We start from the raw sequence: 11,682 nt of genomic DNA, 5'->3' as shown, positions 1-11,682 counted from the left end.
TGAACTCAGAAATCCACCTGCCTCTGCTTCCCAAGTGCTGGGATTAAAGGTGTGCACCACCACTGCCTAGCTGAAAGGTTCTTCCATTATCTTACTCACCATTGCTTATCTTTCATAAACTGTCCACCTCGTCACAGATCTTGAAGCTGAGTTATTCTTTTTCTTAAACGTATACTTGGTGTATGAGAGCCAGTCCTCTCCTAGTGTGTTCTGGGGATTGAGGTCAGGTTGTCATGCTTGGTCATTAGCCACTGGGCCATCTCTCCAGTCCCTATTCTGTACTTTTAGAAAACATTCTACTTTTTTTTTTGTTGTTGTTGTTTATGTTCTCCATGATGCTGCTGTCTTCTCCATTAGATTCTAACTTCTTCAAAAGGGTGAAACTAACAAATGTCTTTGTGTTCCAGTGACCAGAGTAGTATAATTTTTCTTTTTCTTTTTTTTTTTAAGGTTTACTTATTTATTATATGTAAGTACACTGTAGCTGTCTTCAGATGCACCAGAAGAGGGTGTCAGATCTCATTACGGATGGTTGTGAGCCACCATGTGATTGCTGGGATTTGAACTCATGACCTTCGGAAGAGCAGTTGGTGCTTTTCCCTGCTGAGCCATCTCGCCAGCCCAGTATAATTTTTCTAGAACATAAATATTGACTATCAAGTTTTTATCCTTACAAGTCTTTTATTGATTTTCATTTGCAAACAGGATAAAATTAAGAACCTTATTGGCAGTTGGTTTAATATGTCATTTTGGTTTATCTCATGTCCTTCTTTTGCTTTATGCTCAGCCATCTTAAATGAGTTTGCTAAAACATGCTGTGTTGGACATTTAAGTTTTAAAATTACTCTCTTTCTTTTCCTAAAATGCATATTCCACTTTCTGTTTCAAATCTAGTGAGGGTCCATTTGTCACTTGTAGCCCGGTTCCAATGCTGGTTCTTTGAGCGGTCTTTCTGACTCATAAGCTCTTTAGAGGAAGGCGGCTGACTCCCGTGCACTGCCTCTGTGCTTTTTATTTGATATCCTCTGACTATGGTAAATTTGGAATGCTTAAGTTCTTTTTATTTTAAACTTATTTATTTATTATGTGTAAGTACACTGTAGCTGTCTTCAAACATACCAAAGAGGGATTCTGATCTCATTACAGATGGTTGTGAGCCACCCTGTGGTTGCTGGGATTTGAACGCAGAACCTCCGAAAGAGTAGTCAGTGGTCTTAACTGCTGAGCCATCTCTCCAGCCCCTTTAAAGTTCTAATCATTATACTGCTTATTAGAGTTTTTAAAATGATTTAATTCTACCGAATCCCAGTTTTATTAACTTTAAAATATAGTGACTCTATTCCAAGGATTTCTATTCCTCTCCTTTCTGTTCCGTTCATTGTTTGTAAATCTTCTGTTCTCAGGTGGATGCTCTTCGATTGCGTTTGGAAGAAAAGGAGACTATGCTGAATAAAAAAACCAAACAAATCCAAGATATGGCTGAGGAGAAGGGCACACAAGCTGGAGAGATACATGACCTCAAGGACATGCTGGACGTGAAAGAGCGGAAGGTCAATGTTCTCCAGAAGAAGGTAAGGCACAGGTGTTCTGAGCATAGCGGTCCACTTGTGACATAACCTTATTCTGAGCATGCTGCCATTCTTCTTCTGTTTAGATTTTGCAGAGTACTTGGAACTATTGTTGCAGGAGGTAGATTGCTAAAACTGCTCTGCACATTGTCTTTAATGAACTCAGTCGTATCCCTATCTTTTAGTAGGATTTCTCATTCTGTTTCTTGAGTGTCTAAGAAACTGACAGACAATTTGGCTAGCTAACCTACCTCTACTATCTTTAATTGGAATAGAAATGCATTAGTATTGTATATGTATTATCCATCTCATCACTTAGGTGACAGTTTTGAAGAGTAAAGCCTGCGGCTGCAGGCTGCAGTGCACATTCACTGTGCAGTGCGGACTGCATGCTGAGCTGCTGTACTCCGTCGCTCAGCTGCAGTGCTCCTTGTGAGCTAGTAACGGGCAGCAGGGGGAGACTGGCTCACCTCTTTGACTATAATAATTATTGGAAATGGGTTTCTTTTGGAATAAAAACAAACTGCTGATATTTTTTCCAGTTTTTAGCTTACATATATATCCAAATAAATATACTTTTGCATATATAAAGGCTATGCAGATGTCAGGAAGATACCAAAATAATATAAATAGAATGAGAATATATATTTGCTTCTCCATGGGCAGGTTGTCTCCAAAGTACAGAGAAGCAAGCAGTGTGGATACGAAGATAGAAAATTCACTAAATTTTTTAAAACAATTAGATTAGCATGCACTATCAAAATAGTAAACCAATATTTAGAGTGTTTCAAGTTTAATAATTGTAAAAAGTAAATGAGAACAAATGAATGTTAAGTGAAAACACGAGATACAACCCTCTGCAAATAAGAAGGCTGAATCACCTTCAAGTTGAGCAGAAAAGGTTCTTTGTACTATACGTACTATAGACAAGGTAACATGCCTGTAGCTGTTATCTCAAGGTTCATTTCAACTTAATGTTCATTTCTGTTGAGATGATAGATTTGCAATGTTTGACATTTTCTTAGTTTATTGTTAAACTTGCTTACAGTAGCCAAGAAAGAAGTAGTATGAGCAGGGATGATTGTCATCAGAGTTCTCTGGGAAGGTATTCTGGGACTCTGACACAGTGATGGCTGTGGTAATAGACAGACTGTTAGCCCCTTGACTGAGCTGTCCTGGTTCTCCTGGGCTGCACTGCACACTCCTAGTCTTCCAGTTCTTGTGTAATATTCATGTCTGAATATACTAGTATAACTCTGTGCTCAGAGAATACAGTAGGCAATAACAGATGGCCAGGGTTCACAGTTAATTGGTACTGGACTCCTGCTTTCTAGAATTCCCCTTAAAGGAGTTTTATGATAGAGTATCTTTACAACAAATTGGTGAGCTTGAAAAAACGTGCATATTCAGATCTGAGTTACCATGCCATTGTCTTCTGGAGTTTGTTTGCATAAATGTACCAGGAATCCCTTCTGCTTACTTTCATTGCTTGCTTATTTTTCCTTGGTGATACGAACTGAAATTTATATTTTAAGCAAATAATATACCTTATCATTATTTCCTACACTTTCTAATCAAGTAAGTCTCAAAATCTGTAATTCTTTGAATTCATTTGCTGTCTCTCATCTTTTCTTTAGTATTACAGAAGACTCTTCAATTGACAGATAAATTTATTAATACTTCAAGAATAAGCCTGTAATGGGTATAAGTTAAATAAAGGGCTGTTTAGCTGCCTTTTAGAAATCTTTTGAGGATTCTATGAAATTAATAATTTGTGTGTATGAATGTTGTACCATGACACTATATGGAGGCTGGAGGACAGTTCTGGGAGTTGGTTCATTCTTGCCACATTGGGGCATTTGTAGGTCAAGTTTAGGTTGCCAGCCAGGCCTTTGCACAAGCACCTCCCTTGTGAACATTGTTCTCCTCCCATTCTATGTTATTGAGTATGTATGATGACAGACTTACCTAAGATGTCGTGGATAACATAGCACTTCCTTTTCTTTTATTATTATCAATAAAACTATGAATATCTATCCTGGATATTTGAAAATGTGACAAAGGTAAAGAAAAAAGGTATAAAAATAAGCTTTTGTTTTAAGGTTTGATTTTCTTTTAAGATTTGATTTTCTTTTTAATTGTGAGTACTGTCTGTGTGTTAAAATCTGAATGTGTGATGCAGGCACTAGTGGAGTCTAGAAGACAGTGTAGGGTCCCCTGGAGCGAGGGTTGTGGTTGTGAGCTGCCTGACGTGGGTGTTGGCCGCTGATCTCAGGCCCTCTGCCAGGGCACAAAAGACTCAACCTCAGAGCCACTTCCAGCTCCTACGCTTGCTTTTAAATTGGGAAGATATTGGTCATATCTTTAGTAAATGCTCTTTTTTTAATACATCAGTAAATAACCAACACATTTCTGCATCTTGGCCTTTGAGAATGTGAGGTGTAATGGTTACCTATCCCCTCTCTGGTAGACTGTGTTTACTTTAGCCAATCTCCTTTGGCTTTGGCTTTTTCACTGTCTTTGTTAGTATTACAAATAATAAAATGAAGTTTTCCTTTTGGAGCTTAAGCCTAGGTTGTTGATTTAATTTTTTTAGAAAACATCTGAGTTTTTATTAGATCTCAGGTGTTTTTTCTGTGTAGCCATTAAGAAAACCCGAAAGCATTGGTTCACACATACCATAGGCACTGAGCAGTCTCACTGTTGCTGCTGCCTTAAAGGCCCCATCTTTTAGCAATTTTAGTATGACAAGCTGTATAAGGTTTTAAAAACATATCTCTATTATTTTGCATGTATAAATGTTTTGACTGCCTCTATTTCTGCATACTACATACATACATGCATAACTCTGGAGGCCAGAAGAGGGCATTGGATTCCCTGGAACTGAAGTTAGAGAGAGCTTTGAGTTGCCATGTGGGTGTTGGGAATTGAACCTGGAAAGTATTTGCAAAAAAAAAGGTCAAGGCCTTTCTGATTCATGGGCTTCATTTTAATAAATTTAATTCTGCTTAAAAAAGCTTGTGAAGGTATTATCAAAGCAGTTCTCAAGTGTTCCTGGTGATTGCAGGAAGTGCTTTGGGATTTCTTTAGTAGAGGAAGTCTCTCCTTGGTAGGGATTAGGGCTTCCAAGACAGAATACTCAGTTCCACTTGACTAGACTTATGTGGATTTATATCCACTCACAAGGCACTCACTGAAACATGATAGCTCCTGACAGCTGTGCAATGCTGATAAAAACCAAAATAAAGGGTGTCAGTAAATCCAAGGCAGTGTATAATTGGTATGTAGATTCGGTGAATTCCTCATAGAGCATTGCATTTAGTTTTAGTTTTCCTGTGGTATCAGTTTTATTTCATTATAAAATAAAAATCAGGTAGAAAGAAGACATCCTTGTATAACATAATATTTTATTTCTAACTCAGTAAATGTGATAATTAGAAAGGTTGTTTTAAGGAATACATTTTTTGAGAATAATTAATTTAAAAATATTTGTATTTTAATTCACCCATGTTGGACTTTCTCTTTAGAATAAGTGCCTGTCCAATAGATCATCACAAAATTTTTCTCAAGCCAAAATTGGATGCATGCTTAAATAGGTACTTACTGAGTTTTGACTGTAACAGGTAGAGTGTATACATAAAAAGCCCATGGGGGCCAAGGAGGCTTGCCACTGAACCCGACAACCTGAGCTGGATCTCTGGAGCCCATATGTAAAAGGAAAGAACTCAGTCTAGCAAGCTGTCCTTTGTTTTCCATAGTTACACCATGGCACGCGTGTACCCAGACACCCACGTAATAAGTAAATTAATGTAAAAAAATCAACACAGGATTATAAAGTGGTCTACCTTCTACAGCAGTTTGTCTGGATATTGTCTATAGTGTGGATATATTTGACAGATAGGTGATTCATGTTCCAGGCAGGGCTGCATGAGAGTTACTCATACTACTTGGAATAGTATGCAACGGAAAGTTTCTAACCACTCCTCCTAGAGTGTGTATTTGGAGACACTTTCTTCAATATAACACAGACTGGTTTGAACGCATGATCCTCCTGCCTCAGCTTCCTGAAATCTCAACTATAGTACCACCATACCTGGCTGAATAATTGCTTTATCCCTAGAATATTTTATCTAATATTTCCTCTAATATTTCATTTAACCCCAGGTAACTAGAAATACAGAGTAGAAATCAAAAACCATGCAAAATTGATAAGCTATCATCTTTCTCAGTTCTTTAGTCTGAATGTCTATCAATAAAATATCATCTTTATGTCTCTAAAGCTACAGAAGAGATGATTGTAATGATCTTTGGAGCCCATATGTTGAAGGAAACATATACAAAAACTCCCAGTGTACTAATAATGTCTGCCCACCTTTATACCTGCTCCCCAGCTCACCTTGACCCCTTCCTGGTTCCTAAGAGCACATTTTCTGGCTTCAGGTCCTTAGCACACATACAGGACTTAAGATTATTCACTTGACTTCCATGTCCGTCCATTTTCCTGGAAGTCACAGATCTTGTTCTTCATGGCTGAGTAATGCTGTTGTTACATACCACATTCTTTCACCTGTTGTTTCACATTTGGCTATTGTGGATTTTACAGTAAGTTTACATGTATGCTGATTTCTGTTTTCTGTTTAAAAACTCAGAGCTGGGAAAATGATAAGGTAGTTCTATCTTTAATGTTTAGAAGACCATATTGTACTGCACACTGGGATTGCCAACTGATGCTCCTAACAATGTATAAGGGCTTCACTTCCCTCAAATTCTACTAACTTTAAAAAAAAAAAAGATCCATTTTAACTGTAGTAAGTTTTTATTATCAGTAGTTTTAGTTATCAGTAGCCTGATAACTAAATGATTTTTTTTATAAGTATTGACTATTTATATTTCTTCTTTTATGTCTGTTCAGATTTTCTCATTCTTGAGTTTTTTTAAGTCATTGGAGTCTTATCTAGGAAATCTGCCCGGGTCAGTATTCTGAAGTGTTCCCCCAGGGCTTCCTCTAGTTTCAGATTGAATTTTAGATCTTAAAAGTGTCTTGTCCTTGTAGCTGGTGTTTGGCTACTCTGTGAGTTCTTTTTCCTGTCACTCTTCTCCACCTTTTCCTCACTATTTTAACCCCAACACGAGATAGGAGAGAAAAAGAAAAGAAAGGAAACGGATGACTTTGTCATTAGACTACTTCCTGCTGATTAGGGATCTTGAGTTTCTTGGGGCAAGTTTGATCTTTGCTGTCAGGATATCTAATGTCCCTTGTTTCTTCTTTGGGTATGACTATTTAACAAACAGTGACCAATAGCAACAACCCAACCACTGACCTCTCTGGACCCTAGCATTATATTCCCTCTGAAACATCCTGAGATTTGCAAAAATAACACAGTTGCAGAGATTATCTGTTGCTGGCAGAATCATGCCTCTGCCAGAGCATTAGGCGAATCATGCTCAGCTGCTGTGGACAATCTGAAGCAGCCCCATATCCCACACCTGAGATTAAAATGGAAGCGTATTCTTCCATTTCTGTGTTTTCTTTTAAAGAAACCAGAATTCTCAACGTTTTGTTTTTTTTTTTTTTTTTTTTGGCAGACTAAGATAAGGGTCTAGTGTTGGTCTCCTATATTTGGATATCCAGTTTTTTAACACCTTTGATTAGGATTGAGTCTCAGTTAAAAATACCTTGATGAGTCCACTTGTGTTTATCTGGTTCATGTTTGTCTCTCCCCCCCGCCCCCTTTTTAAATGCCAGTACCATGTTGCTTTTGTTACAGTGGCCTCAATATTGCCTCCAGTATTGCTTTTTGCTTAGGATTTTTGGCTACTTAAAGATTACTTTTGTGTGCTCTTACATAAATTTTGGTACTTTTTTCTGTGCTACAAAATTCATGCTATGCCACTCACTATTATTATATTGGGCCTAAATCTTTTTTTGTCTAGTAGCTTGTTTTGTTTCTTCGTTTTAAATAACATTTGGTGCTCTTTCAACTTGGTGTTTATAAAATTACTATATCTCATTCCAGTTTTCTTCTTATAGCTTTGAACTTTTTTTTCTGTATTTTATAAATTTGATGATTTACTGTGTTGATAATATTTCTTTATTATTTCTCATTGACCTATCTATTTTTTCTAGTAGTAATTATTCATGCTCAGTTTTGTTTTGTTTTGAGCCTTGGCTGTCCTGGAACTAGCTCTGGGTACCACGCTGACCTCGAACTCAGAGATCCATGCCATCACTGCTTGTGTTCTTAATGGTGTTTACTAACTTCTCTGGTGAGTGTAGGATTCCCTTAAGCCTCATCCAAGTGCAATAATCTTGGTAGTTCTTTTCTTTGAGGACTGAAGTATATCATTCCATGTCCTCTGAGCATGTAAAGTACTTTCTGTGAAAACTTCCATTGGTCTAATATATTTGCCTTTAAATCGTACTTATTGTATCTCTCTTTCAGAATGAAATGTCCCTTCTTAGCCTTATATTTTTAATAATTCAACTATAATAATTTGTAGTCAATAATTTGTAAAAATTTAACTAATAAAAGAGAAATAAGAAATCATGAAGAAAAAATGTAAAGACCAAATATCTGGCTTATATTGTATACTTGAGGGAGAAGAGCTGGAGGCATAGAGAGCTTCTTCAATAAAGATACTGGCAAAAACTCCCCAAAATATTGGGGCATATGGGACCAGTAAGTCCAGGAAACATTTAGACCTCAAGCACACATGGCCATAAATATACTTTGCCACATTTTATAGTGTCTGCTTCAATTTCCATATGTCTTAGTCATTTGTTTGTCCATCCAACCATTCAGCCAGCCATCATCCATCCATCCACCCATCCATCCATCCATCCATCTATCCATCCTTCCTTCCTTCCTTCCATCCACTCATCTAGCTTGACCTAGAACTCTTGATTCTCTTGCCTCTTCCTCCCAAAGTGCTGAGATTGTAGGCATGCACTACCATGCTTGGTTTGTCTTAATCTTTAGTTCATATACTCTCTTACCTAAGCAAACCAAATCCCAGAACTGTTTACCAAGTGTGTATGGAAGTTGCTTCAAATTTCATTTCTACAGCCATGAAAATTATTTAAACTTGACAGGCCATTTCTAGGATTGAAACCTCTGTGCATTCCAGTCTCTCTGAAATTCAAAGTCTGTTCCTCAGTAGGCCAGTAAGTCCATCTTTTGCTCAGTTTCAGCTTCATGATGGGACATTCTTTCCCTCTTCTCATGTCCTGTAATAGAAGTAAGCCTCTTCATTTTTCTTAGTATTTTCAGTGCCTGGCATGTTATAAGGAAATTAGTAATTGTCTACTGACATAGGACTCTGAGTGTGTCTAGTATTGTCTGACCTGGTGAGCCAAGCAGGATCAAGTCTGGTGAGTACTTGGGTAGGATAAATAAATAATTCTTTTGAGAAAATGAATGCATTTAAGTGAGTGAGAAGAAGGGAATGAACATAGTAAGAAGGTCCACTGAAAATACTTGTTTAGATAAAGGGTGTTTTAAAAATCTAAACACTAACATATAAGGACAGCTTTTCCTTTATACAGGTGATTCAGTTTTCTGTGTGGTTGCTTTGTTCTTTGTCCTTCAGTTTATTGTACACAGTGGCATCTTAGAAGTGATGATGTTTCATATGGATCCATTGCTGTCCCTTTCAGCATTCTGACTTCACATTGAAACTTTGTGCCTCAAAATTTTCCTAGGGGTTTGCCTATCTGTATGTATGTTCATAGGATGTTTGTCTTTTCTCTGTGGTGGTACAAAATTCTGGCTGCAGTAGGGTTCAGCATGTAATTTGGAAACAATTAAGTGTAAATTATTTCTACAGAGAACACATATCATAATTTGTCTATGTCTTAAGTAACTTTTGTTGTGCCTATTTCTACCCTTTTTAATGTTTTTTTTTAAATGTATATGTATATTTAGATAGAAAATCTTCAGGAACAACTAAGAGATAAAGAAAAGCAGATGAGCAGCTTGAAAGAGCGAGTCAAGTCTCTACAGGCAGACACCACTAACACAGACACAGCTCTGACGACTCTGGAGGAGGCTCTTGCAGATAAAGTAAGTGACCGCCTGCTCTTCTCAGACTTGTGTTCTGCTTTCTCATTATCCTACAATTGGCTATAAATAGGGAGGAAATCCTTTTCTTCACTGCCAGTGTGCATGGGATAAAGTGGAAAGACAGTCTAGTTACTGTTAGATGTTACGAACAACTTCTAGGCAAGATTGGTTGTACACAAAAAGACTATAGCTATATTTCCTAAAGAATTAGCATGCGTTCCCTATTTTTCTGCTTTCTAAAGGAAACAAAAGTTCATTATTTGATTGGCTAGATGTGCAGGATACTCGACATTGCTCCTCAGGATGTTATCCCAGACTGGCTCTGCTCAGGATACTCGACATTGCTCCTCAGGATGTTATCCCAGACTGGCTCTGCTGAGGGTACTCGACATTGCTCCTCAGGATGTTATCCCAGACTGGCTCTGCTCAGGATACTCGACATTGCTCCTCAGGATGTTATCCCAGACTGGCTCTGCTCTGTTTGCTTCTCACCACATGACACACTCAGAGATTTTATTCATGAATATTACATCCTGACTAATTTTCTAGTCTTGGCTTACTCCTAAAACAATTTTTTGTTTTGTTTTTTTTTGTTTTGTTTTGTTTTGTTTTGTTTTTCAAGACAGGGTTTCTCTGTTGTAGCCCTGGCTATTCTGGAACTCACTCTGTAGACCAGGCTGGCCTCGAACTCAGAAATCCACCTGCCTCTGGCTCCCAAGTGCTGGGATTAAAGGTGTGCGCCACCACTGCCCAGCACCTAAAATAATTTTAAAATTTTGCTTGTATCTATGTCTGAACATCACATGTGTGCTTTGTGTCTCCAAAGGCCAGAGAGGGCATTGGATCCCCTGGTACTGGACTTATAGGCAGTTGTGAGCTGCCAGCTGGGTGCTGGGAATTGAACCTGAGTCCTTTGGAAGAGCAGTCAGTGCTCTTAACCACTGAGCCATCTCTCCAGCACCTTGGCTTTTATTACTTTGTTTTACTTTTATGAGCATATGTGACTTTAAGGAATGGTTCGATGCAGAAGTGGTGAGAACGCATTTTAGAGAATCTCCTTTTATGTTGTTTTTGTTTGCTTTTTGTTGTTTGTTTTGGAGGGGATGTTTTTTTTTTTTGTGATGAGGTCTCATGTGGCTTAGGCTAGCCTCAGGCTCGCTTTGTAGCTCAGTGTCTTAGTCAGAGTTCTGTAGAGGAACAAGTGATAGAATAAATCTGTTATCTACCTCTGTCTATATCTATCTATCATCCATCTATATAATGAGATTTTATTAGAATGGCTTGTAGGCTGTGATCTAGCTACTTCATCAATCAGGGTCTACTAATGGATGGTCCAAGAATCTAGTAGTTTCCATTCCACAATGCTGGATGTTTCAGCTGGTATTCAGTATATGCCAGAATCCTGAAGAAGAAATGGGCTTGCTAGTGAGAGTGAGAACAAGTAAGAAAAGAGAGCTAGATATGCCCAGCCATTTGTGTTTTAGTTAACTCCAGATGCAGTGAGTTAGCAACCAAGACTTCAACTCTTGATCCTCCTAACTCCATATCCCAAGTGTTGAGATTAAAAGGTTATCTCATGATGCTGTACTTTCTTTGAGATACTTAATTGAAATTTTTAGAGGCATGAGGCAATATTTGTTAGGTCTTTTGGACTCAGAATGCTTTGATCTGCTTGCCAGAATGAATGCATGTTTTCTGAGTATGTTTAGAAACATTACCCAGAACTATACTTAAATTGCTTTGGCCTTCATGCCTCCTGAGCACCTGAGCAGAAGTTTTAATTTTTCTGTCACTTCTCTGTTCTCTTATGTAAGATCAGTTTCTCATAGCTCCCCCTACTTTTGATATGAGTTATGAGTAATTCCTATTGTTTTGTAAGTAGTCTGTGTCAGTATTATCATAGTGAAGAATTATGTGTTACTTATTGTCCTAGGGACATACACATAAGTTTCTAGTTAATTGGAAATTGAACTTTAATGGGAATATTTCGCCGGGCGGTGGTGGCGCACGCCTTTAATCCCAGCACTTGGGAGGCAGAGGCAGGCGGATTT

General features: G+C 37.9%; 1 protein-coding gene across 13 annotated transcripts in view; it reads left to right on the top strand.

Annotated features, from left to right (window-relative positions):
• The window catches only part of Erc1 (ELKS/RAB6-interacting/CAST family member 1), a 301,008-nt gene that overhangs the window by 96,727 nt on the left and 192,599 nt on the right, over positions 1-11,682 (top strand). For all 13 annotated transcript variants that reach the window (XM_031383184.1, XM_031383186.1, XM_031383181.1 and 10 more), the window contains 2 exons: positions 1,404-1,571; positions 9,494-9,631. In XM_031383184.1, coding sequence (XP_031239044.1) covers positions 1,404-1,571; positions 9,494-9,631 — 306 coding nt within the window. The remainder of the gene's footprint in view (positions 1-1,403; positions 1,572-9,493; positions 9,632-11,682) is intronic.

This window comes from Mastomys coucha, unplaced genomic scaffold, assembly GCF_008632895.1.
Source record: "Mastomys coucha isolate ucsf_1 unplaced genomic scaffold, UCSF_Mcou_1 pScaffold20, whole genome shotgun sequence".
In the NCBI taxonomy this organism is placed as follows: Eukaryota; Metazoa; Chordata; class Mammalia; order Rodentia; family Muridae; genus Mastomys; species Mastomys coucha.
The sequence above is the reverse complement of the archived record's forward strand: the minus strand, read 5'-3'. Positions and strand labels throughout refer to the sequence as shown.